This window comes from Martes martes, assembly GCF_963455335.1.
Source record: "Martes martes genome assembly, chromosome: 1".
Taxonomy (NCBI): Eukaryota; Metazoa; Chordata; class Mammalia; order Carnivora; family Mustelidae; genus Martes; species Martes martes.
The window spans coordinates 1823585-1845397 of NC_137888.1; the positions used below are offsets into that span (position 1 = coordinate 1823585).

Genomic DNA, 21813 nt, shown 5'->3' on the forward strand with positions numbered 1-21813 from the left:
GAATTTAAATAAATAAAAAAAGAAATTGTCTGTCTCATTTAAATTGTTGAATTTATCAGTATAAAGTTATCCATAATGTCTGCCGGTTATCTTTTCAATATGGAATGGGGAGTGATGTCAGTTCATTCCCAACGTGGGTAATCTGCACGTTCTTTCTTCTGCTACTGATGAGTCAGGATAGAAGTCTACCAATTTTACTCACAGGATCGAAGAGCCAGTTTTTAGTTCCATTGATTTCTTTATTGCCTTTCTTTTTTTATGTCCCAACTGATTTTTTGCTTACTTTGGGTTTAATGTTTTCCTCATCGTTTGGGTTTCTTAAGGTGAGAGCTGAGCTCACTGGTTTGACACGTCTCTTCTTCTCTTGTGCAGGCATTTTTGTGCTATAACTTTCCCTCCAAGTCCTGCTTTAACTGCATCCCAGACATGCTTGGTGAAATTCATCAAGTTTGCAATGCTTTCTAATTTACCTTTTGATTTCTTTTCTGAGTCATGGGTTTAGAAGTGTTTTACGTTGTTTCCAGATATTTGGGGATTTTCCAGAGCTCTTCCTGGTTTTGATGATTAATTTAAATTCCTTGTCAGAGAGCATACTCTGTATGCTTTGGGTCCTTTTAAACTTAACGAACTCATTTCATGGCCCACAAAGTGACCTGTGTGAATAATTGTTACATGTGTACTTAAATGTGTTGTACGGTTGCTGCATGGACTGTTCTAGAAGCGTCGATGAGATCGAGACTGCTGATAGTGTGAGTCTAGAATTTTACATTATGGCTGATCTTGTTGTTGTTCTATTAATAGTTGAGAGAGGGTGTCGGTGTCTCTGACTGCGATTGTAGACTCGTCTGCTGCTCCTGGCAATTCTATCAGCTTTTGCTTCCTGTATTTTGAAGTCCTTTATTCAGATTAATATGTCCTCTTTATAAATTGGCCCTTTATCATTATGAGATAACCCTCTTTACCCCCAGACAGTTGCTTTCATCTCAGTTTTGTCTGATGCTAGCTTGGCCCTGGCAGCCTCCTTGCAATTACGTCCGCGTGGGTGTGCAATTCCTTCCGCACACTTGTGTCTTTATCAGGTATCCATAGCACCAGAGTGTCTTCCTCCATATATTTATTAGCTACAAAGGGAAAAATAATAATTTTACAGTGGAGGGATGCCTGGGGGGCTCAGTCAGTGAAGCCTCTGTCTTCAGCTCAGGTCATGATCTCAGGGTCCTGGGATCGAGTCCCGCATCGGGCTCCCTGCTTCGTGGGGAGTCTGCTTCTCCCTCTGCCTGCTGCTCCCCCTGCTTGTGCCCTCTCTCTGTCTCTCTGACAAATAAATAAATAAAATATTTTTTAAAAATAACAATTTTACAGTGGAGGAGCAAGCAGAAACCACCCTTCCTATGGGACAAAGGCACATATCATCCGTAATAAGCAATGAGTGTCCTTAGCCCTGGATGCCATGGGCTGAGACACACCCAGCAGCATTTCCGTGCAGTTCTTGCCAAAAATGCATAATCTCACTCCAGTGGTGAGAGCTCTTCAGACACACCCAAGCTGAGAGACATGTTACAAGGGACTGTTCCGAGAAGGCGGGGTTGGTGCCGCAGACTGGAGCAGACCGGGGAGAGAGCAGAGCTCACTGCAGGTGGGTCCCAGACAGACAAAGCCCGGGCACGGGGGTGGGCAGGGGGTGGTTGCGGGATGAGACCCAGGCCATAGCGTTTGTTGGTGGTGCGGTCCTGGCTGTGAGAAGCCCCCTCCGGGCTTGGGCTCCAGTCCGCCTTCCTCTGCTCTGCCCTCCTCCCCACCCCCCGCCTTCTCTTGGAGCGAGCGCTTTTCTGTGATTGCGCCTCCTGTCCTGAGTTGCCCCCCAGCGGTGACTCTTTACTGTGTGATGTCGGCTTCTGTCCCGCTGTGGCTGCTGACTGCAGTGGTCCTTGAGGACCACCCTGTGCCGGGTGTACATCCTCGGGTGTAGGAATCGCACCACCCCTGACTCTGCTTTCAACAGCCAGCTCTCTCTTTAGAGATTAAAATAATGCGCGCCTTGAAGCTGCGGGCACGTCAGGATGTGACAAATCAAACAGAGGCCCAGAGGGAGCCCCCGGACTGAGGAATAGTTCAATGTTCAAAGTGACCAGACTCGGTGGGGTTGCTACCCCGAACCACAGCGCCGGCGCAGGGCAACCACGGACCGCGCAGAGCGGGAGGGGCAGACGCGCAAAACTCCTGCTGAGCAGTTCTGCGCGAGGAAAGGTCCACGGGGCAGCAATGGGATGGGGCGGGGGGCGCTGCGGGCGGCAGGCTGCGGAGCTCTGTCTGAGTGCTGGTGGCTCGTGCGTCACATTTGCCCGGATGACCGAGTGTGTTCTACCTCAACAACAGGAAACTGCACCGTGCCACAAGGTTTGCCACTCGGGCGATTCTGCATTGATGGATGGACAGACAGATCGAGTCCCAGCGCTCGCGGAAAGCTGTGCGATGCGCCGTCTCCCCGGTCACATGGCCATTCTCACGGGGCCCGCTGGCTGCTGGCCAGGCCCAGGCCACAGAGCCCCGTGAGAATCTGGCTCTCCGTCCACTCCAGACCACGAGACCTGTGCGCACAGAAACAACAGAAACCTTCTCCGGCCCTTCTGGCCACGTGGTCTGCCCACTGTAGCTGCCCTTCTGACCGTAATTGGGCTCTGGGCTGATTACCTCACCGTTTATCTGCCCGGAACCCAGGCTCGGAGGCCCCAGGGGTGCAAGACAGCTGCTCGGACCGGCTAATTGCTTCCCCACCAAGAAGGTGGATGTGCGAGGCGAAGTCCGAGCGCATCTCTCTGGGGACCAGCACAGAGGTGCTGAGCCTGTGGCATCCACAGGGGCCAGGATGAAACCAGGCCTGTGAATAAAACATCTCGGTGAGGCCAGCATGCTGCCCTCCCCCAGGGAGACTGCCCCTCCTCGGGGTGTCTGGGCGGCTCTCGACGCTCTACCGTCCCGCCCCGCCTTCCTGGCGCATGGTCCGCCCTACCTGCCCTGGCCTCCACAGCGGCCCCGGGGGCCCCCAGCTCCTGCCCAACCATGGGGACCCCCAGACAGAGCCCCACGCCCACCCAGGAGGGGCTGGAGCAGCACAGAGGGAGAGGACGGAGGCCGCTATTGAGAGCCGGAGGGGCAGGGCCGGGGACCGCGTGGAACCAGAGCCGAGGCAGAGGACGGATTGCCGCGCACTCACTGCTTGGGCGTCTTTTCCAAGAACCGACTGTTTAATGTAATCATCGTGGCGACTCTACTTCCCTCCTCCGTACACCCTGACGTCCCCCGCCCTGCATTTATGTCGTAGCCGCTCTCCAGCTTCTGCAGTTAGAGGCTCGGATAATTCACTTTCGGTCTTTTATCTCTGAATAAGGGCATCTGAGGTCGGAAAGGTTTCTCTCGCGACTCTCCAGCCGCACCCCACAGGCTGTGACATCACCCCCCGCCCGCTGTCTTGCGTTGGTTCGCTCCCCGCTTAAGGGGCAGGTCGCAGGCAGAGAGGTGGCCGGCTCGGTGGCCCCCCGGGCTTTCCCTGGACAACGCCCAGCTCACGGTCCTTGCTTGTCCTTCCCCGAGCAGCTGGGGTGGCCCTGGGACCGAGCGCTGACCGGAGCCTGAAGGACAGCGTCTCCTCTCCCGACAGAGGCACTGCCTTCCTCACTGAGCTCTTGCCGGGGAAACGGGACAGAAGCCCCTCCAGGGAGGAAGGAGGGCAGAGGGCAGCATCACCCAGCAGTGCCCTGCCCTGGGTGCCACCTCCTGTCCCTCCGAGCTGGTCAGGGGACCAGTCACTCACCGTCCCAAGCGCAGGCCCCAGGAACCACTGAATATAGTTTCTGTCCCTTCTGGCGTATGTTCTCGTTCTAATGTTACTGTTTTGTTTTAAGATTGTATTTATTTATTTAGAGAGAGATCATGAATGGGAGGAGGGGGCAGAGGCAGAGGGAGAAGCAGGCTTCCGGCTGAGCAGGGAGCCCGATGTGGGACTCGATCCCAGGACCCCGAGATCACGGCCTGAGCCGAAGGCAGACGCTTCACCGAAGGAGCCCCCTGGGGCCCCCTCGCCTTACCGTCCCCACGCTATGGCCCGGGAGTGTGGCTCCGTCCTGGGGTGGCCTTCGCAGAGCTGCTGAGATGTCCTCAATGCGGTGACACACGCTTGGTTTTTATGCCTGTCCCATGTGTCTCCTCGGGGGCCTCTGGTTGCCGCTGCTGGGGCGGGTGCAGAATCATACACCCACATGCATGAACGGTGCATGTTTGTGCGTGTGCTGTGTCTGTACGCATATGTCACATGGAATTAATACACAACTATAAATAGGTATTTCATTTTATGTACACAGATACATGGCACCTCACCTCTATAATTTACATGTGATGTCTGCGTATGTCATGTTGTGTATGTTTGTGTAGGTCATGGGGTGTGTACACGTGCATTTCTATATAAACACACGCATGTGTGAAGGTGCGCACAGGGAAGGACCTCGGTCTTACCGACTGTGTTATTCAAATTCTGCAGTTTTCCTTTTGTTCTTGATTCCCTGATTTCTGAGAAAATACCTCAAATGTTACTGCGGATTTGCTCATTTCTCCTTGAATTTCTATCAAGTTTGCTTTATATATTTAAAACGCTGCGGTGTTGGGTGGGTGACAGTTCCCGAACGGGATGCCTTCTGAATGCATGAAGCCCGTTGCTGCTCGAACGCCGCTCCTGGCTCCTCATGGGAGGCCCCGAAGGGAGCGGGCGTCCGTGTGTCCGGCAGGGACTCTCCCCACGCCTTCCTGTGGGACAGGCTTTGCCCAGCGCGACTTGTTCGAGTCATTAGCTCTCAGACGTCTGTCTTAGGTGATACGGAAAAGCACACAGAAAACAAGACAAAGGAGTTGCATTTTTTAAATCTGATATGAAAATCACGATCTAAACGTGTCACAATAGCTGCCGTTTCGAGTGTTTCCTACCCCGTTTCACAGTAACCGTCCTCTGTGGCTTATGGTGCTTCTCTGGACCTCGTCGTTCCCATTACCTCCTCCGGGGGTGCTCGGTTCTTCCCGTCTCTGCCCCTGCCGCAGCCACAAGCCCCACAGCCGTCCCGTGGCCCCACGTCTGTGAGCCCCGCCGGCCGTGTGGCAGGACCATGGGCGGCATCTCCCTCCTCTTCCCGCGTGAGAGGAGACCTGGGCGCTGGGACCGCCACCTGTCTCCTCTGCCAGCTCCGGGGAGACCAGCTAAGCCACAGGATTTAACCGTGTCTTTTCTCGGCACAGGTCTTGGTCTGTGCACCCGCACAGGTGTGTGTGCGTGTGTGTTAAGGCCCGAATGCTTGTCCCCCCACCAAGTCCCCGTGTCGGAGCCCTAACTCCCAGTGTGGCTGTACTTGGAGGCCTCTAAGGGAGTAATGAAGTTAGACGGGGCAAAGGCGTGCGCCCTGAGGTGACAGGGAGAGGACCCTCGTAGGAAGAGACGCGGGAGCCCTCACGCCCTCTCTGTGCAAACACCGAGCACGGGCGCGCGAGCCGGGAGGAGGGCCCGTGCCGCAGCCAGCCCCCCCCCCCCCCCCGCCCCTCGGTCTCGGTCCTCCAGCCTCCGGCGCCGACTGGACGCGAATGCCCGTGGCTCACCAGGCTAGGTCGGGGCTTGCTTTCCCGAAACGCATCTTAGAGAGAGTCTTTCGGAAAGGGCGCGTGCGTAACGCGTTTTTTGAGCCTTTTCCATTCTGAAGTGTCTTTATTTGGTGCCACCAAGGTCCCCACGCCTGAGCACCTGTGTGGGGGGAGCCGCGGAAAGGGCGCCGGGTGGCGGTGGGTCTGAGAGGGAACAGCTAGTTCGGGCCTCAGCGGCCTGCAGGATGTCCCGGGGAGGAGCCTGAAGGAGATGCCGCCAGAGACGCTCTCGGGCCCCGGGGGGCTTGGCAGTGGCCCAGACTCAGCCCCCCGACCGCTGTCTGTCTGAACCCGGAGTGTGGGAAGCACAGGAGGCGCCGGCCCGGCCGGTTCGGGCAGCACGTTTAATGTTGGTTTTACAATATTCCAGACCTGGCGACTCCGGGTGGTTCACGCACGCCACTGACACGGAGAGGGGGGATCCCCCGCCATTGAGGCCCACCGCCTGCCCCTCCCTGGGCTCACGGGACGGGGGTGCCGTGCCTGAGTCCCCAGCCTTGGATCTCCAGAGAAGCGTGTGCTCGTGTGGGCCCCGTCCCCTTGCGCACGGGCCCAGCCCTGACTGCTCGGGGCAGTGAACTGTGGCTCCGAGTGCCCCCGACCCCAGAGCGGGCGAGGGTCCACATAAGGTCATGGTGGAAACCACCTCCGGGGTGTGGGCCCAAGGAGAAGGCCACGGTTGGGGGGGGGCCCAGCTGCCCGGGAAACACAGGCCTTGGGCCCACGCATGTGGGTGGTGGACGAGCTGCTCACGACACGGATGGGAGGGATCTCGCTGGCTGAGGGCCGAGGCCGCAGGGGCAGGGATGGCTGCGGGGTCCCAGGGGCCACGTCAACCCTGGGGAATGGCCCTGGGACCCGAGCCAGCTGTCCCCTGCCTGGGCTCTCCTCTGGGGCGCCCTGACGCCCTCCAGTTCACAGGCTCATCTACTCGGCAGCTCAAGGTGGCCGTGAGAGGCGGCAGAGGCCGCGCCACACCACGCGGTGCCCGGAAGCAGCCCCCCGCCCGCCCGGGGTCCAGGGGCGACTATGACTCGGACAGCTGGTAGTAGCCTGTGTCTGGGGCAGTGCACGTCTCCACGGGGACCGCGGGAGGACGAGCCTCTCCCTCCCCTGGCGGCGGGACCCGGCTGGACTGCACGGATCAGTAGAAAGCCCCAAACAAAGCGGCCACCTTCTGGAGGATGGTCTTGTGGTCGGCGTACAGCGGGATGCGCTTGTCCACGACCTGCCACTGGACGGACATCCCGGGGTCGCAGGTGTGCAGGTGCTGCAAGGGCGAATGGAGATCCTGATCCCCTGCTGAGCCGGCCCAGACACCCCAAACTTCAGCTGCAGGAGGACGGCGGGGATGCCGCGGCCCTGGGCCCGGCCATTGGGTGGCTCACGGTGCTCTCGTAGCAAAGCGGAGTGACAACAGAGCATGTGGCCTTGTTCCTGGGTGTTCCGTCCTGCAAACGCAGCCCGGGGTCTGCTCCCTGGGCCTCCACAGTCCCAGCTCGGACTGATCTACGTATGGGGGACCCGATCCCCATGAAGGCACGAGAATCCCGCCCCCTCCCAGGAGGTCCGGCTCTGACTCCATCCTGGCCTCTCCTCTTGGAGTCCCTGCTCTCTGCAGCTCCCCCTCTCTGGTCTTAGCCAGCTCTGGGCGCCTGGGAACCCGGCGGTCCCCCCAGAGCATGCTTACACCCCCCCCCCTTCTTGGGAGCCCGTGCCCGAGCCTCCTACAGAGTTCAGCCTCTTCAGGTCCATGTCGCTCTGGTCTGGGAAGTGGATGCTGACGGCCACTGTCTCTATCCAGGCATTGTCTGTGTTCCTTGGGTCGTCCACGTACCCCTTGTACACCTGGGGGGCAGCACGGGGGTGAGCGGGTCTGCCCCGTGGAGCCCTGAGCCCCACCCCAGCTTTTTTCCAGAGGGACCCGGGGGACGCAGGCCCTGTGCTCCGTCCAGGCCCGGGCACACTCTGGGCACCGCTCTCCACTGCCTCGGCCACCCTCCCTGCCGGCTCTCTCCCTGCCCGGTGCAGCCTGCTCCCCAGCAAGGCCCCAGCGTGCCTGGCCCACGGCGGGGCCCCCGCCTCACTCGTCTCCCTCCCGGTCTCTGGCCTGACATCCGGACCCTCCTCTACTGTCCTCTACGGCCGACCTCAAAGTCATGACACTAAGTGAGAGAAGCCAGACGCGGAAGGGCCGAGGGCCGCACACTGCGTGATTCCACTAACAACCAGGGCCCTGCGCAGGCAGACTGGCGCCAGGAGTGGGGGAGGGGCAGGCGGTGAGCGCAGGGGTGGGGCGAGCACTTGGGCTGATGGGAATGTTCTGGAACAGGCGGAGGTGGCGGTCACACACACACAGGGCACTCAAGGCCACTGACCTGATCACTTTGAAACGGTCCATTCTATGTTACGTGGATTTCAGCTCAATCAATAAGCTAGTTGATCCTTCTTACAAAGTACAGAAAAGAGGCGGTGGGGTGGCCCCGGGACGGCCCTCGTGACAGGACTGGGTCCAGAGTCAAAGCTCTAAACCCCAGCTCTTGCCTGTTTCACCCCGAATGGGCCAGAAACAGGGCCGGGGACAGCTCGGAGGTCCACTGAGGACGCTCGAGGAATCCCGGCACAAAGCCTCCCGGGGCCATGGAAAAGGGCAGGTGAATTTTAAATCAGGGCCTAAAAATAGGACCGTCGTGCATTAAGCAAAAATGTTACAGGGAAATGTGTGCGGTGTGGCCACATTTCTGCCAAGCACGTGTGGGGTTCACGCAGAGACCGTGGGCCCGGAGCCCACGCGGGCAGCCACAGAGGCCAGCAGAGGGCCTGGTGCAGGGCTCTCCGGCCCCATGGGCGGGAGTGAACGTGGGAGTGTGACAGCAGGTGCGGACTGCTTTCGGAATGACAAAAAGATTCAATGAGGAATGCGGGCCTGAGCAAGTTGCCTCCCGGGCCACGGTCTGGGGAGCCTACGGGGGGTGTCCCAGCACCCCCCTGCCCGGGGAGACACAGACCCTGCGGTGTCTCAGGGCAACAGTGAGTTGGGAGGGAGGGGCCGCCCCCTTGATTCAGAGAGAACAGGGACAGAGAAGGAAAGCAGGTGCCCAAGGCCCAGAGCCACGGCCAGCCCCGCCTCCTGCTCCCGGCCTTTCCTCCAGGAGCTGCGGGGAGTGGGTCGGGAGCAGGGTCCCCAGTGGGTCCTGCTCTCCCTGCAGGTCTCACCACCAGCACACCGTGGGAGGCCAGGACACACGGACGGGGTCGAAGCAGAAAGGCTGCCTTACCTCGGTGCCCTGAATCAGCAAGTTCTGGAAGGAAGACCAGAACTCCCTGCGGAGAACCTGCTTCAGCTTCCGGGGCAGTATCTCTCCTGGTTCCCGGGAGCCCTGCGCAGAGAGGAGGCACAGGCAGGTCTGCGAGGCTGTCCAGAGACCCACATCCACATCCACTGGCCACCTGCCCGGCGTGGGCCGCCAGCCAGCCCCCCAGAGCCACCGGCAAGGGAGTGTCTGTCAGCTCAGTTGTCTGGGGAATGATGTGACACTGCCCAGAGCCCACCGCCCGCGTCAGCCTGTGACGGAGCAGGGCTGGGTCGCGCCAAAGCCAGAGCCTCTGAGGGGTGCCCGCAGGCACCGGGGCCTCTCTCCGGCCCCCATAAGGTAACCAGCGCCCCGCCCTCCACCACTGGGGGCTGTAGGCACATGGCCCTGGGAGGGTGGCAGGCACACAGCCTTGGGGGGCTGCAGGCGAGCTGCTCGGAAGATGCCAGGTGGCAGGAACCACACTGGGGCTGGGCCAGTGTCTTGCCCAGAGAGACCAAAGTGCCAGGAGGGAGGCTGAATCATGCTAGGGAAGTCCCAGGGTGAGAGGGCCCATAAGCCACCCCCGATTCAGCATGGTGCTCCCTCTGTCAGGGGCACGGGGCTCCTTGCCGCAGGGGCCAGCGCTGCCCAGCACCCCAGACTCCTCGTCGCAGCCTGAGGACCCGACCATCCCCGGGAGAGGAGCAACGGCCACGGACAGGTAGATCATGGATGCCCCGGGAACAGGCTCCGAGGAGAGGCCCCCGAACGGGGCCGTACCCCAGACGCTGTGCACCAGCTCAGAGCCTGGTCCTCCTGCTAGGACCCCAGAACAGGGCTGGGGGCCGGGGAGGGCAGCCTGATCTGGGAGTAAAACCCAAGCCGTTCAGCCCACAGTCTTCTGCACCCCAATTAGTTTTGTCCCCACAAGGTCTTGGGGTGCACTCCAGCCTTTACCCCTGTGACCTGCCACTCCCCGCCCCCCCACAGCCCCGCAACTGTCCTGCCCTTAGGGCTCAGCTCAGCGCTGCACAGGACGCAGGGGCCCGCGGAGACACCTGCAGGAGGAGCCACTGCCCCCGCGGCTGTGAGCGCCACGAGGACGCCCGGCCCCGGCACGGACGCAGCCCCGGCCCTGAGCCTGGTGCTCAGACACAACGGGTATCCGTTCGGCTCTCGCACACCAGAGTCTCTGAACCCGTTTTCACAACTACACAATGAGCCGACGGGAAGGGGACCTCCTCACGGTGCCCAGTCCCAGGCTGTCCTTCAGGACCAGGGACAGAGTCTAGAACCGTGGGGCGGTGACCGCGGGGGGCGGGGGGCGGGTCTGCGGGTGGAACGGATGGACGCTCGGACGCTCGGACGCTCGGGCGGGCTCACCCCTGGCAGGGCCCAGGACTCCGAGAGCGGGGGCCTCACGACCAGCACTTCCAGCATTTTCTTGACGCTCTTCCTGCAGATGGCCCCGTCCTGGTTCCGCCTCCACCTGCAGACCGGCCGCTCGCGGGGATCCTCTGACGTCAGCGCACACACACACACACACACACACACACACCCCGCACCGGGGAGGGAGGCCACGGGGTCCCAGCCCCGCCCCCTGCCCTCCCGGGGGCCGACCCTGTCTCCTTCCCCAGCCGCTGCTCCAGGCGAAGCCGGGCTGGTGACCGCTGGGGAGTGTCTCTCCCGCTTCACTGATCCCGGGAGGACTAGAATGACCCTGGCTTTCCAGAAAACAGTTTTTTTATCAAAAGCCTCCAAGAAACACGCGCCCTGGGCTCTGCTGTTCCACTGCTCGCTCTTTGGAAAGCTGTGTGGGATCACACGTGTTTCCAGTCTGTCCGTGGGCCTGGGCCTGGGCACTGCCTCTCCTCCCAGAGCCACGCCAAGGGACAGGGACCTGAAGGGAGACAGCCTCCGGGAGTGGGGACGGGCCTGGGTTTTTCCCAGGGGCAGGGACACTCCTGCCCTGTATCTCGGGTGTGCATGAGGGTCAGTGGCTGGGACGGACAAGGTAGGGGCCCGTGGGGGGACTGGGTGGCCTCGTCGGTGGCACTCACCGCGTGATCACGGGCTGCAGCGTGTGGTTGGGTCCGAAGCGACAGAGGCTTCCTCGCCCGCGCAGTCCGGTGCGGCCCATGGGGTTCCTGGGGTGGACAGGGGTCGGTTAGATTGCCGCTTGCCTCCGGGAGGACCGGGACGGGGCAGTGGGCAGAGGCCACTCGGGGGGGCGCGCGGCTCCTCCTGGACCCTCCCCAGTCCGGGATTTTCAGAGCCCTGGCAGCTCACCTTGGCGGGAGGCAGGGAAGGAGCCCGAGTGTGGAGGCGCTGATGGGACCCCAGATCTGCCAGCCCCTCCCCCAGCCTCCCCACCTGGGGCTGTCCACCTGGGGACAGATGTCCCTGAGGGACCCCAAGGGATGAGGCAGGAGCTTCAGGTCACCTTGGAGTTGGCTGGAAGAGCAACAACCAGCCCGGCCGCGGACCGTGGTGTCCGAGGGGCCGTCCCGCCCCCCGGAGAGCTCGTGCCTAGCCCGCCACGCCACGCCACACGTCTGCACCCGGAGGCCTCACATACGTGGGTCCCGCTGTGACACACCAGCCTGCTCTCTCCCCGTGCCACAGCCCCGCGTGGCCTCCTGTCGCCGCGGTGGGGGCCCGTCTCCCACCACCTCCGGACACGTGGCCCGCTCCTGTTCCAGGACGTTCCTGAAAGCCCCGCCCCCTGCCACCTCTCTCCAGCCACCAGGCCCCGTCCGCTCCACGGGACTCGTGTGTCCCAGCCACTGCTGTCCCTCCACTGATTCTGACGGCTCCTTCCTCATCCCCGGGCCCTGGAGCGTCTCCTCCCCAGAGACCCTGCCCACAGGAGGCTCCTTCATCTCCAGGAGCCCAGGCTGACACAGGAGGTGACCCCCAAGGACTGCCGGGCAGGAGGTCACTGGTCACTCGACGGCCGGACGTGGGGCGTACTCTGTACAGTGGGACACCGTGCCCGTCCCCACAGAGAACAGATGCTGGCAAACACGGCCACCCCCGGACGCGACCCCGCTGCCCCTCGATGGCTCCCCTGTGACCAGAACCCTCTCAGGGAAGCATGCTCTGCCCCAGAAATCCAGGGAGATGGCGGACGGTCACCCCGCTTTACGGGGAAGAACGGAATCCCCCAAGGTTACTCAGGGATGACGGCAAAGCACCCAAGGCCAGCAGGGTAAGTCCCGTGAGGGGCAGGGGGGGGGCCTCGTCGAGGTGCTGAGGAAACGTTTTAGGTCGATGCATCTTTTCTCTGCATTCTGTTCATTTTTATCAGAAAAATGGCCAGTTTGCCAAGACAGGGCAGCTGAGCCCAGAAGCAAGCCCGCAAAGGCCCCCACAAGGGTCGGGGTGATGTGGGACGGTGGGCGGCCGCACTCACAGAGGGAGCCCGTCCTGCACCACGTAGAGCCCGTGGAAGCTCCGCCGGTCTGTGGGCCCGTCCACGGCGTTGTAGCTGATGCCGGCCAAGGCTTCCAGGACACTGGGAGCAAGCGGAGAAGTCACGGCCCCAGCGAGAACGGGCGGCCCCCGGACGGGGCCATCAGAGAGCCTGCGGCCCCAGGTGCCCCCAGCCACGCGCCTCCCTGCGTGTCCCAGCCCTTGGGGATCGGGGCACCCCGCCCAGGCCGGAAGCAGACCCTGCCCTGAGCCGGCTCTGGCAGCCACCTGGGAGCGCCGGGGGGTCCCTCACCCGCCCTCCTGCCCGGGGCCGAAGATTCGCACACTCACTTTCCCACGGGGTCCACCAAGCCCTTGTCCTTCCTGTCGTCCGTGTAAAAGGGTGGGTCGTAGATGAGAAACTCCGTCTGCACAGACATGGTGGTGCCCCCCTTAGACTGTCACCCAGACCACGGCTAGGGCCCAGGCACCCGGATGACCAAGGGCCATCAGAGTGCTCGTAGTCAAGGCCGCCGACACTGTCCCCAAAGTGCACATGGTAGCTGCAAGCTCGGGCACGCTGGGGGGGCGGCACCCCCCAACGGGGACTACGCCGAGGGGGCAGCAAAAGCACTGCTGGTCTAGGGGAGCCCCCAGGATGGGGGGGGGCGTCCAGGCTGGGCTCCAGGAATGAGGAGGACTCCAGCTGGCAGGGACTCGGGAGAAGGAATGGAAGCCACAGCCTGGAATGTTCTGGAAAGACCAGAGAGAAAGCCTGTGGGCCAGGGAGGGCACACAGAGGCTGTCTCCCCTTCCTCTCCCTTCGATGCTTTCGCAAAGCTGTGGCACTCACAAAAGGGGCAGTGACCACTCCCCGGGGATGCTGGGGTCCAGGACGAGCGAGGTGGCTGGAGGCGGGGGGGACAGTGTGCTCCCCGTGTGGGTCAGATCCTGGCTCCACCACCTCTAGCCACATGCACCTACGGGACTCAGTCTCTTCCTCTGTCCAGCACGTCCCGGGGGGCTGGAGTGGGCAGGGGCACACAGTGTCCGGCTATGTCGGGGGGCTCAGGGCACAACTGCTGCCCAGAACCCCGGGCGCCTCCTGCCAGGGCTCACTTACCTCCCAGGGCACCTTCTCGTCGGGCACCGGGAAACGTGTGACATGGGAGTGAGGGTAAAGGAGGTGCCGGGCGTTCACGTGGTGGGTGTCGCCCATGTCCTCCGCCTTCTGCCTGCCGTCCAGCTCCCGGTCCTGCCCCTCTGAGGCCTTCTGGGGTGCTGGGAACAGCCACAGGGAGCCATGGGCAAAGCCGGACCCCGGCTCAGGCACCTGGCCCACAGGACAGGGGTGTCCTCTATGGCCCTTTCCCTAAAACTGGGCCTCCTCCACCTCCCTGAGCCCAGAGTGAACACCACCAGCCCTGAAGGGGGCCTCAGCTCAGGGCCCTGGGACCGTGGCTCTGGGAGGACTGAGATCTGGAGTCAGGCACTGTCTTCACACCCCCCCCAACCAGCACCTGCCTCCTTGTGTGGCTGCCCCAGAGCCCGTCCAGGGCAGGAGGACCAGCAATGCCCCAGGAGATCTAGCCATGCCCATTTCTAGAAACACAGACTTTGCTTTCTGTACCCCAGCACCTCCTGGAGCTGCCCCTCCTCTGTGTCATGAGGCACACAGGAGGAGGTCAGGGACATGGGCCAGGCCTCTTCTCCGAGTCCCCCATCTGGTCATGTCGGAAGCTCATCTGTGCTGGGCCCCTGCTTCCCCGGGGCAGGCTATGCTCCTGCTGGGTCCTAGGGGCTCGGGGATGGCTCCGTCAGCTTACCCCCAGGGCCCGTGAGAGCCCTGCCTGCTGCCTCTCCTCCCCACGGACCCCCAGACTCAAAAGAACATAGGCCAGTAGAGACCAGCTGCTGGCGTGGCCCCCCACTCACCCAGGGTGGGGAGGCCCTCCTCTGAGCCAAAGCCACTGTCCCTCAGTGCCTTCATGACCCAGTGCAAGGCTCTGGACGTCTGGGCCACCTGGAAGGCAAACCCCAAGCGAGATGTGGTCAGCGCCTGCCCCCGTACAGCAAACCTACCCCCACTCCTCCCCCGAAACCACGAAGGCACTTCTGGAAGTGCCCCCCCGTTGCAGTGACCCCACCAGCATCCAAGCCCACCCTGCTTCCCTTGGTCCCCAGCAGTGCCCACCAGGGAGACACAGCGGCCACTGGACCTGGACACACCAGAGGCCACTGAACCTTGCTGAAGCCCCAGGAGGGCGGCTCTGAGCCGTCTTCTCAGGGAGAAGGTGGGGCGTGATGACCCATGGGAGCTTCCCAGGGCTCCTGTTCCTCCCAGAGGAAAGAAACTTCTGGAAGCCAAACCTACTCAACTACAGGCAAAAGTAGGAGCCATGTGATGGATAGGGGCCAGGAGAACACAGCTCGGCAGCAGCCGCACTCGTGTTAGAGGACGGCAGCAAGGCCAGGCCCCACAGGGGAGAAGGCAGTCGGCGCAGACCCCCACAGGCAGTGGTCCCCGGGTGGGGGCTGGCTGACGGCGGACACCCTGCCAGCACACGGGCCCAGGGGCTTGCCCCCGCCCCCGACACAGCAGAGCTGAGAAGGCGTGAGACTCCAGTGACAGCACAGGGGCGCAGGTGCTGCCTGCTGGGAGGCTGCTGTGGGCTGCCCGGGCTCTCATAAGAAAGCAGAGGTCCTCTGTGCCACCAGCAACAGGTGCGCAGGAGGGCAGGGACCCAACCCCCACCCGGCCCACCCCTCCTTATCCTGGAGGCTGGAAGCCTCCCCAGCCAACAGCCCCCATACAGCCCTTCGTTGCTGTGCTTATGAAACTACACTGGGACAGTGGACATTCACGTCTGTGCCCCCAAGACTGGAAACCTCTAAGCAGGAGACAATGCCTGTCCGCCTTCACATTCCTCGGGCCAGCCCTGGATGTGGCACAGAGGAGGAGCCCGAGAAACATGAAATGATGGATGGAGGGGGCGGGGTGGGGGGTGGATGGATGGGGGATGGGTGGGAGATGGGTGGGGGTTGGGTGGGTGGCTGGAAGACTAGATACATGAACGAGCAGATGAAGGAAGAGACGGGTGGACGGGGAGTGAACGTCCAGGGACCCGAGCCCAGCTTGCCGGCAAGGCTGCTCAGGGCCCCCTGTCTCAGGCCCAGCGCCTGGAGCCCAGCGGGCAGGGCCCATCCTGTCGGGGGACCATCAGTGTTCACTGATGGGGAATGAGCGGGGCTGCTCACCTGGTGCTAACTGCCTATCGACAACGTCCTTCAAGCTGCCTCTTAACAAAGGAACACGCTGCTGCGTGCGGAAGCGTCGAAACCTTGGACCCACATTCCCACCATCTGGGGCTGTGCTGAGACGTCCACACGCGGCTGTCTGATGTCGTTCCTCAGCCAGGGGTCCACACAGACATTCAAACGCACCCTGCACCTCCCTCCCAGCATCCCCTGGTGGCCTGGGACGTCTGGACGTGGAGTCCTGTGCACCGGTCATCTCAGAGGACAGCTCTGAGGAGGCCAGAGAAGGGGAGCAGAGCGGCTCCCTCAGACCAGCCTGCGGTGTGGACACCCGCAGTGCAGTGGGGCCAAGTTCGGCGGGGAAGGGTTTGACGGCATTTTCCGGAGGACAAAGAAGGTGCTGCTTCCGGCTGGGAACGGTTGCCCAGACATTCCCCAAGTCCGTCTCACGGTCATTTCCCCAGAGTTCTCCTTCTCAGAGAGCGGGGGCCGGGCCTGTCGGAGGCCTGGCCCAGACGAGGGGCCCCGGCCCGGAACCCACCTGCGCCTCCAGGGAGGCGAGCCTCTGCTCCAGGGAGCTGGACCGCTTCCGACCCTCCATTTCCAGCAGGTCCACCGCGGTGTTGACCCTGGAAGAGCACAGCGCTGAGCCCAGCCGGGCCGAGCTCGGCCCCAATGTCAGGAAATACGGCCCCAGGCTGCAGGGGGAGGTCCCTGCCAGACCCAGCGGCCCGGCCTCTCCTGCCCTTCACTTCAGGCCTCCTCCCCCCCGCCTGAAAGTATCTGCAACATGCGTTTCTGTGCAGAATGAACACCGCCTCCCACCCCAGAGAGGGGGGTCTCGTAGCGAGCAGCTGCCCCCGGCGCCCACGGCCTCTCTGACACCTGTAGGGGCCTCCCTAGGGGAGAGACGCAGGTATGCGCGACGCTCCTCGCCGTGCCGGGCCACAGGCCGCCAGAAGGCGAAGCCCCAAGTTCAGAGCCGCTTCTGGGCAGCAAGGGTGGGGGAGGAGGGGCAGTGCACGGTTCGGAAAGTCTGTCTGGTTTGTGTAGCTTGGCTACCGCGCGGCAGCGTGCCCATCCTTGGCCTGCCCCGTTTACAGTGAGTGATGCCACGGCCAAACACGGTCCAGGCTCTCCCCTCCGGCTGTGCCCGCTGCCGCCTGCCGGGAACGCTCTCCCATCATAAACTCAGCCCCCGCTTCGGTGACCACTTCGAACGGTTCTCTAGGGAAAGGGGAGGAAGGCATCCCCCCGAGGGTCCGGGTGTTACTCCTCCCCCCAACTACGTGCTCCCTGATCCCACAGGAGCCACGAAACCGCTTCCTGCCATGTCCCCAGCCAGCCCGTGGACGGCCGTGTGGGCACCGACGCAGCGTCTTCAGACCCCATGACTCGCGTCACCGGGACAAGCTCGCCAGAGACCCCACCTCATCAACACACCCCCTCCCCGCTTTGTGGGTGGAGAGGGGTGGGCTCAGCTCAGCCACAGGGCTGTGGGGCCAGGGTGCGCCTCGCGGCCTCCCCGGGCCTCGGATCCCTCCGCTGAGCTAGGGAGGGAAGGGAGGGAAGGTGGCCAGTGCAGGGCACCGTTGTCCCCGTGTCCCCAGCCAGGATGTACTCCTGCCTTTCATGTGCACTCCCTCCCGTGTGTTCTGGAAACCGTGCCGAGCGATGGCTGCCATCCTGACTCCGTTCACGGAGGAGCCAAGAGAGACCCAGCCAGGCAGGTGACGGCTCTAAGGACAGGTGAGCTCGGCCTGGCTGCAAGGCGCTCACCCCAGATGCCCCCTCAAAGCCCCACAGCACCCCTCTCCATGCACGGCCCAGGGGACGGCCCCAGGGGCAGGAGCAGGCATAGCTGCTGGGCCCGTGTCCACTGCCTCCTCCCGGCCCACGACAAGGCACACCCATCAGGGCCGAGGGGCGACGTGGACAGCCGGGAGCAGCAGCGATTTCACGCCAGGATGAAGAGGGGAGGGAGGACCTGGGGGCGGGAGGACGATACCCAGCGAGGCTGAGCTCCAGGCGGGCCGCCCGGTCCCGCAGAAGCTGCAGCGAGGCCGTGTGCCCACAAGCTCGCCGAGCTCACACCCCAGGCCAAGGGGGCCTCCCCTGACCCACACCCCTCCTTCAGCCCTGTCCACAGGGGTCAGCCCTGTCTGCAGCGCGGGTGACCTGCTCCCTCCTCCCCACCCCTCGGGGTCCGGTCTTCCCAAGGACCCAGAGAGAAGGCCGTGGGTCAGCCGGAGGACACAGGTTTCCCCGCCCCAGGGACCTGGCCCAGGTGGGCTGTGGCCGCAGTGCGACTTGGAGCTGTAGGGGTTTCCCGCCCCGTCGCCGCAGGGGCTGCCATACTTCTCGCTGATGTCTTGGATCTGCTGCTCCGGCCTCTGCCTCTGCTGGTGCTGCTGGCTCTGCAGGTAGTTCTCCTTCAGGTAGATCTCCCAGGACAGGAGGGCGGCCTCCTCGTTCTTCTCCAGCTTGCTCTCTGCAGGGCCAGGGGTACATGGAGGGACCCGGCCGCCACGGGGGGGGGGGGACTGGGAGGGGCCCCGGCCAGGAGGAAGACAGCGGGAGCCCACCCCAAGTCCACCTGAGGGGCTGGGGGAGGTCAGAGGCCCGCAGAGTGTCCCAGGTTCTAGAAGGAGCCACCACACCCCCTGCGGGCCCCCCACTACGCGCCGAGACCCGAGACAGCGGAGGGCTCTGGGGACGGCGGAGGGAGGGGGCTCACTGAGCTGCCTGTGCCTCTTGGCGGGCATCTTCAGGACCACCCTCTTGATGAACAGGTGCAGGTGGCTGAGGAGGATGAAGGGGGGCGGCGCGGGGGGCCTGCCGTGGTACTCCTCTATCAGGTCGTGGCGCTGGAACTTCCAGATCTGGTCTGTGTGCTCCTGGACCTGCTGGAACGTGTAGCTGGCAGGAGGCAAGGGGCGTGGGTCACGGGAGAGCCGGGGGGACCCCTGGAGTAGCCCACAGCATCACCTGGGGGGGCTGGGAGGCCCAACCCATGAAAAGCAAACACACAGCACCCTGGAGGGCAATTCCTAAAGCAAAGACATGGCAGCTGGGTCCCACGCCCCCCAGGAGGCTCCCTTCCCCGTGGGCCCGCAGCGCCCCGCGGGGGGCCCTCACTTGAACATGGCAATGAGGAGGTTCAGCAGCAGGATGTTGGTGAACAACAGGTAGAGACACAGCAGGATGACGGTCAGCCACTCGGGGAAGGCAGGCTCGTGCCGGACGGCGTCGCTCTCGGGACACTTGGGCTTGTAGGGGTCCGTGCCATTGGGGCTGCACTGGTCCAGGCTGAAATTCACACCTGGGGGGGGGGCGGGTGCCGGGAACAAAGAAACCACACAGAGTCACGAGTGTCCCTTGGGCAGGGAGCATCCCTGGGGCCTGGACACCCCCACAGCTGGCTGACCGCAGCTGTCTGCTCTGGCCCAGAGAGGTGCCTGTCTGCACCCAAGCACCCTCCATGGGCAGGAAGCGTGGCTGCCAAGGACGCTCCAGCCTGGCGCAGGCCCCTGCCGGCACCCAGCCAACCCCTCTGGGGCACGTCCTGGGCTCCCAGGCAGAAGCCAGCCCCAGGAGGGGTGACGCAACCTCCAACCGCAGAGAGCGGGACGGAATTCGAACCGAGAAAATGAACAGTTATCACAATGAGGAGGGAGGCTGGGGAGGGAACCGTGTGGCACAGGGCAGGTGCTGACCTATGCAACAGGGGGTACCAACCGAAGTGGAGTCCCCCATTCATAGCCAAGGGAAGGGTATAGGAGATCATAAAACATAAATATGTGTCCAGCTTGTACATCTAAAAACACTCCCGAGAGGGCATCTCTAGTGGCAGTCATTAAGGGCAGTTACCCCGGGGAAATGGGCTTATAGACAACTTTATTCTTTATATTTACTTTGGATTTACATTTTTGCAACACTGAGCATGCACTAGTTTTTAGAGACTAGAAGTCTGTACCTGCCACCAGCCCGTGTCCGTTTTGCCCATCTCCCCCACCCCCAGCAAACATGCACCGGTGAACACCCACACCCACAACACACCCTTCCCCTTTCAGTAAACTAAAAAACGGAAAGCAAACTAGACCCAAAGCCAGCAGAAAGAAGGAAATGAGAAAGATCAGAAGATCAGAATGCAAACAAATAAAAGAGAGAATAAGAAAACAATAGAGAAAATCAATAAAACCCAAATCTGTTTCCTGGAAAAGATTGAGAAGATTACAGCCCTTTACCTAGACTGGTCCATGGGGAGGGGGGTTGAATCGCTCAAGTTATAAGGAAGAGAGAACAGCACTACCAACCCTACAAAAGTAAGAAGAAGTCTAAGGAAACACTGCAGAACTGTGTGCTAACGAAGTGGACGGCTTAGAAACAGGGACAGACTCCTAGCGAGAGACGAAACACCGCAAGTGACTGAAGAGGAGAAGGGAGATATAAGCAGACCCGAAACAGGTAAAAAGATTGAAGTTATAACTTAAAACTGCACACAAAGCATCATTCAGGCCCAGAGGGCTTCCCTCGTGAATTCTACTGAATGTCTGAAGAATTAAATCCAACCCTTCACAAACTTTTTCAAAATATGAAGGTCGAGGGAACACAGATAACGCGTTCTGAGGGCAGTATCACCGCGATACCAAAACCAGACCAAATAAAACTGAACATAGATGCGAAAACCCTCCCCAAAATGCCGGCAAATTGAATCCAGCAACACATAAAAAGAATTATACTCCATGCCTGAGTGAGACAGATCCCAGGAGGACAGAGTTGGCTTCACATCTGGAAATCAATTAATACAACACACCCTATTAATAGCACGAAGAACAAAAATCATGTGAACATTTCAACAGATGCAGAAAAAGTGTTTGACAAAATTGTGTACGCTTTTATAATAAAAGCACTCGAGAAACTAGGGATAGAAGGTCTTCCTCACTCTGATGAAGGACATTTACAAAAAACCCCACAGTGAGCATCGTACTTAGCAGTGAAAGATTAAAAGCTTTTCCCTCTAAGATCAGGAACAACATAGAGATGTTTGTTTCGGACGCTTCTATTCACTGTTGTATCAGAAATTCTAACCAGGATAATTAAGCAAGAAAAAGAAATAAAGGTATTAGATGGGAAAGGAACAAGTAAAGGCATCTCTATTTGTGGAGGCAAGATCTCGTATAGAGTAAATCCCGAGGAATCCGCTAAAAAACTATGAGAGCTATAAAGAAGTTCGGCACGGTTTCAGATCAACATGCAAATATAGTGTATTTCTGTACACTACCAAAAAAAAATCCAAAAATGAAATTAACAAAATAATTATATTTACAGAAACATGAAAAAGAGTCAAAATCTTAAGAATAAACTTCAAATGAGTGTAACTCTCACACTGAAAATTATAAAATATTGTTGAAAGAAATTAAAGATCTAAATAAGCAGAAAGGTATCCCAGGCTCACAGTCAAAATCCTAGATGCCTTTTGGGGAAAGTGAGAAGCTGACCCCAAAATTCATGTGGATCCGAGGGACCCAGAGGCCAAAGCAGTCTTGAAACAGAACAAAGTTGAAGGACTCCCTGTCCTGACTGTGAAACTTACTAGGAAGTTACACTCGCCAAGACCGAGTGGTGTTGGCACGAGAACATGGAGATCAACAGAACAGAGCTGAGAGTCTATAGATAAAACTTTCCTTAACGGTCAGTTGATTTTTGACAAGGGAGCCGAGACAACTCAACGGGGAGAAATGGCTTTTTCGGCACATGGTGCTTGAACAACTAGAAATTTCCATGCAAAAGAATGGCCCTTACCTCACACTGTATAGAAAATTAGTTTAAATAGCTCAAAGGCCAAAAGTAAGAACAAAAGCTATTACTTCTGGAATAATAACACAGACGTTAAGTCTTCCTGACCTTGGATCAGGCATCGGTTCCGAGATAAACACAAATGAGAAAAGCAATTGATAAGGTGGACAGCATCACAATTCAAAACTTTTGTGCTTTGAAGGACACCATCGAGAAAGTGACAAGATGACCCACAGAATGCACTGGTAAATCACACACATGAGAAGGGACTGGTGTCGATGTGTAAAGAATTCTTGTAACTCAATGAGAAAGAAAAAGAATCCACTTGAGAAATGGGCCAATGAGGGGAGTAGACATTTCTCCAGAGAAG

At 60.4% G+C, this 21813-nt stretch overlaps 1 protein-coding gene across 1 annotated transcript in view; it reads right to left on the reverse strand.

The window, feature by feature from the left end:
* Positions 1-5723: 5723 nt before the first annotated feature.
* The window catches only part of TRPM2 (transient receptor potential cation channel subfamily M member 2), a 47685-nt gene continuing 31595 nt past the window's right edge, over positions 5724-21813 (reverse strand). Inside the window, exons 20-32 of the mRNA XM_080818719.1 lie at positions 18783-18966; positions 18382-18563; positions 18003-18135; positions 16186-16273; positions 14322-14409; positions 13510-13667; positions 12738-12814; positions 12388-12489; positions 11033-11119; positions 10356-10461; positions 8955-9056; positions 7408-7524; positions 5724-6946 (exon numbers count right to left, since the gene is read on the reverse strand). Coding sequence (XP_080674845.1) covers positions 6821-6946; positions 7408-7524; positions 8955-9056; positions 10356-10461; positions 11033-11119; positions 12388-12489; positions 12738-12814; positions 13510-13667; positions 14322-14409; positions 16186-16273; positions 18003-18135; positions 18382-18563; positions 18783-18966 — 1550 coding nt within the window. The 3' untranslated portion in view covers positions 5724-6820. The remainder of the gene's footprint in view (positions 6947-7407; positions 7525-8954; positions 9057-10355; positions 10462-11032; positions 11120-12387; positions 12490-12737; positions 12815-13509; positions 13668-14321; positions 14410-16185; positions 16274-18002; positions 18136-18381; positions 18564-18782; positions 18967-21813) is intronic.